The sequence below is a fragment of the Montipora capricornis genome, chromosome 4 (genome assembly GCF_036669925.1).
Source record: "Montipora capricornis isolate CH-2021 chromosome 4, ASM3666992v2, whole genome shotgun sequence".
NCBI classification, from domain to species: Eukaryota; Metazoa; Cnidaria; class Anthozoa; order Scleractinia; family Acroporidae; genus Montipora; species Montipora capricornis.
In genome coordinates, this window is record NC_090886.1 from 1,676,140 (window position 1) to 1,681,139 (window position 5,000).

Genomic DNA, 5,000 nt, shown 5'->3' on the forward strand with positions numbered 1-5,000 from the left:
TTCCAAACGTCTTGCTACTGCCGTGCCGAACTCAAATGAATTTGGCTTGGCAGTGGCACGACGATAACACGGCAGCGGTTTCAAACGTCGAACCTAATACAGTCGTGCCAAATTCAAAAGAAAAAACAAACCATCCATCCAGCGTAATAGTATGCAAATAATGCAAAATACATTAAATTAATTTATGAATTGAGTTCGGCGCAACAATAGCACGCCGTTTTAATAAAACAAAGTAGTGCTACTGCAGTGCGACACGGCAAGTCCTGCCGTGCTAAGTAGTTGTGCCGCGCTTAATGGTTTCAAACGGCGTGCTACTGCCGTGCTTAAATCGAAATGACAATTTCATTTGAGTTTTGGAACAGGCTTCAGGCTCTTCAAAGATTGTCTGCTTGTCACGCAACATTAGCATCTGGTCACTCTAGCGAGCAAACGTGTTTTTCCTTTTCTTGTTAACATTTATCGTATGTGAAAAGAAAACTTTAATAAGCTAGAGAGAAAACGTAATGTTTTTTTGTAAGCCTTGTGGGTTTTTTAGGGTTTTCTAAACATTTTTTGATGTAAACAGGAACCCGTGACCTGGAGGCTACAACTCTTTCCCGGCATTTTTACAGGTCGATCTATTTTTAGACTTCCTTTTCCAAAAAAACAAAGTTGTTCCTTTGACCCTATGACGTCAGGTTAGTTTCTTGTAATTGGTCAACGGGCTCCTGTGGGAGTCTCATTCGCGGGAAATTCAATCTAAAAATATATAGGTCTGTGAAAACGCCGTGACACAAACAAAATGGAATTGTAGACTCGGGGTCCCGGGTTCCTGATGTAAAGTATGTTCATATTTTTATAAATATGTTTGCGAAAAGGAATACACGTACATACATGCTTAACAAAAGACAATAACAAGAAAAGAAGATGAATGAGTTATCATTTGCATTTAGAAAGTAACCGGTAGGAAGGAAACTCCGAAAGCCTGTGCTACATCCGCGGCTGGCCGCGCAACGTGCGGTATAACGGAGTCTGAGATCAAGTAATTAAATCCCGCGCCAATTTCTTATTCGTTTCAGTGTGGCTTATGACGGTCAGGCCTCGCTAACAGTTTGGTAAGGGACGAAAAATGTCGCCAAATCAAACAAAAAAAGCGAGTTTAATCCTAGGCGATGGAACTGTGTATGGAGGAAAGCTTTTCGGATCCGCTAAATGCGTTGCTGGGGAAGTGGGTGAGTTTAAATTGATTATTTTTTTCATAATTCAAGGGACGAATTGAACGTTGCTCTCTTGTTCTCACCCTTTGGAGGGTCTGGGTCTTTTAAGCAAGACCAATTAAAAGTCGACAGTTTGTGGACAGGAAGAGTGTCTCTCATTTGCCATGTTTAACTGGGGTGCTGGCCGTCTTTAAGCCGAAATATCAAGCAATTTTGAAATGTACATGACGTCCATGTTATCTGAGATGTCACGTCCTTCTCATCGTGATCAGCTGGGATATTGGTCTGGTGAGAAATTCACAGTATAAAGAAAAGTGAAGAGAACTGGCGTTCAAACTTGAAAAGCCATAGTTTGTTCGACTTAGCGTAAATCTTTTTGGTGGTAAAGGAAAAATTCGAAGAGATCATAATCGCACGTGGCGGTACATATAATTATATAAGGAATTCCCGTATGCCGAGAATTTAGCGGAAGCCATTTCAAACCGGAAGCTGTAACCCTGTTTAATTTCGTACCGGAAATGTAGCCTTTACAGGACTGTCAACCCCTAAACTCTTCAAATATTGAGAAATGATAGGGATGGGATGATATAGGATGTCATAACGTCATATTGCTTTTTTTGTACCAAACGAAGTACACTGTCACACAATCAAGGCAAAAGTAAAAAAAAAAGGCATGAAAAAGATGTAATTTGCATTGCATTTGATTTGATTGGTTTATTTTGGACCAATCACATTATTGCTCAAATTACAATCTGTCAATAGCAACACTTGCAAGAACAGTTTACCAGAGTTTATAAAGCTCTATAAGGAAAATAAACCTTTGAATGTTGTCATTACCGATGTTAAAATAACTAAAAAAAAAAGTAGTTGAAATTTTATTGTTGTGAAAGTAGATTCACACTAGACCTTTGATAATTAATCGGGAGATTTCAGATCGTAAATCGAGATTGGGAGATTCGGTCCAAAATCTCCCGGATTATCCAGGAGAGTTGACATTCCTGCCTTTAGAATAATTATTTATTTTATTCATGTACAAACATCTGGTTCTTCAACAATGTGGCAACATAATTAAGTTTCAATTAAGCAAACAAAGTGATGAGTGAAATCCAAAGATGTGATAAACAAGGAAGAACTCTTGAAATATTCTGTTCATCTTTATCCTATTGCACATATTTATACGATAAATTACAGTAATATGAGCTTCCTTAACTTCTGCCTGTTTGAAAAGCAGGATCTGTGCAATGGTGAGAGTACTTGTTTTCCACTAATGGGACCCAGAAGTGATTAATGTTTTGGGTCATTAATAGTAATATTATATTATTATTGCTTCTCCACTCTGTTTTTTGCCCTTTATTGCAAAGCAAACACTAAATAATATAATAATAATATAACTTTATTAGGGATGACATAAAATTCATAACATACAATTGTTTTGAGGTGATTTTCCAGTGATCTTCAAAGGTAATTTGATCACTTACCTGTAAACAAGAATTCTTTACTAATGAGTTGCAAGAATTCCACAAGTAATTTTCATGTAGTGTCACTAAAAAGAGTATTATACTTAGAAGGTTATATGATTTACAGGTGTATAATGTATGTGTGAATGTAAATTTGCATGTATAAAATTACGATTGTCTTTATAATGGAAATTTTCCAATCTTTTAGTTTTCCAAACAGGGATGGTTGGATACCCTGAGTCCCTCACAGATCCATCTTACAGATCTCAAATTCTGACCCTTACATATCCTCTGATTGGGAATTATGGGGTTCCTGATGGGAAGAAAGATGCTCATGGATTAACTATGGAACTTGAGTCTGACAAAATTTGGGCATCTGCATTGATAGTAGGAGATTACGTCGAGGAGTACAGTCATTGGAATGCTAAAAAGTCTCTCTCGCAGTGGCTTGAAGAGGAAGGAATACCAGGAATTTGTGGTAAGCCCTAGCTGCTGCATTCTGGAACGCCCCAAAATAAAAGCATGTCCATTTGGTGCGAAAAGGCTGGGCATTGGCTTTGTCCCATGATCTTCAGGACACTAGAAAAAAATTGTATTTACCAAAACCAAGAACTGACTCCTTGAAATGTAACTTCAGTTACAGCGGAGCTTCCCTATGGAATGATCTTCCAGAGGAACTTCGCATTACAGAATCTCTGGGCATCCTCAAGAGAGGCATTAATAAATGGTTCTCTGTATCGCAGTCCAACACGGCAAATATATAAACCAGTAAATAGAAAATTTTACATGTAGTGTATTTTTTGATGTTTTTATGATATTATGATATTTTTACATGTACCATGTTTGTAAATAATTTCAAGTTTTCATGCTGCATTGGCTTGAGATTAACCTTGTCAAAATTACGCTTAGTGTCATTATAAAACATGTAAATGTACAGAAGGGGAAATATATGAGACAATGCATACAGAAATTTTGTATTTTTTTATTTTTAACTCTTTCCCTCCCAAGAGTGACACATGTATTTTACATAGACTTATCATGCAATAAAAACCAGCTGCTTTCTTTGTGTGCATGTTGATTCACTATTTATTTTCTACCAAGGGCTGTCACTTGTTAGAACCAGTGTCCAAGTTACCAAACCTTGTAATCACCCTTTGAACACTGCTGGTGTTGAGGCACTTCATTAAAAGTGGTTTTGGTTGTCCAGTTGCAAAGAGCTTAAAAGAGATTTAGACATTGTTGACCCTTCAATTCACCTTTGAAGTACTGTCCCCCATTGATGAGTAAAATTGTCTGGTGTTTTATAGATAGCTGAGTAAAATCTTCAACTCTTGTCCTTGGGAGGGAAAACTTTTAATCTAACAGTACATTATTTTAGCTTCTATTTAAAATCAAAATGAGTGAAAAGTTCTAATTTCCCGAATTTAAGGCATTTCTGTAGGTGATTAGTAGCTTTAAACTTTTTATTAATTTTGAGGGAACAGAAAGTTGTGTAATTCATGTATTCTGAAATTAATTTGCAAACATGAATGTCTCAGGGATAGACACAAGAGCACTAACAAAGAAAATAAGAGAAAAAGGCTCAATGCTTGGAAAGATTGTAATTGAAGGAGTGAAACCTGAATCAGTGCTATTTGAAGATCCAAACAAAAGAAACCTTGTTGCTGAGGTTTCATTAAAGGTTGGTTATTTTCTTGCTCTGTTTTTATGTTGTCTTTATCAATAACAAAATAAGTTTGGATTTAACATGACCACTTAATTCATGGTCTAATGGAGAAAATCTTTTCGTACTTAAGTACATGTAATATTTTGAACAGTAACAGAACACACAAAATGAAAGGATATGAAGTAATCATTATATACAGTTTGACTATATGGCAGTGAGACAGCTGCCTTTTGGTTTGGCATGAATTGTTAATGTAGAACTGTATATTGTGTTGTAACTTATTGTGTAATGTGCATGTCATGTTGTGACCAATTTGCCAGCCCTGTGTAATCATGTTTTTTGTAATGCCATGTTTTGTCATGTCATATTTCCTATTTGATTTGTCATGCATTTTAGGGTATGTGAATGACACTTGATGTCATTGTGTGGTTCATCAACCATGTCATGGTTGGCGCAGTGGTGGCGCAGTGGTGAGAGCACTCGCCTCCCACCAATGTGGCCCGGGTTCGATTTCGGGACTATGCGTCATATGTGGCTTGAGTTTCTTGGTTCTCTACTCTGCACCGAGAGGTTTTCTCCAGGCACTCTGGTTTCCCCTCTCCTCAAAAACCAACATTTGACTTGATTTACTTTCATTGTTCATTTCAGTTTACAGTGTCCCCAATTAGCGCTCCAGCGCTA

The 5,000-nt window shown here is 37.1% G+C and overlaps 1 protein-coding gene across 2 annotated transcripts in view; it reads left to right on the top strand.

The window, feature by feature from the left end:
- Positions 1 to 1,058: 1,058 nt before the first annotated feature.
- Positions 1,059 to 5,000, top strand: part of LOC138045113 (multifunctional protein CAD-like) — a 54,674-nt gene continuing 50,732 nt past the window's right edge. For both annotated transcript variants that reach the window (XM_068891507.1, XM_068891508.1), the window contains exons 1-3: positions 1,059 to 1,211; positions 2,862 to 3,131; positions 4,192 to 4,334. In XM_068891507.1, the coding sequence (XP_068747608.1) occupies positions 1,109 to 1,211; positions 2,862 to 3,131; positions 4,192 to 4,334 (516 nt within the window). In that variant the 5' untranslated portion in view covers positions 1,059 to 1,108. The remainder of the gene's footprint in view (positions 1,212 to 2,861; positions 3,132 to 4,191; positions 4,335 to 5,000) is intronic.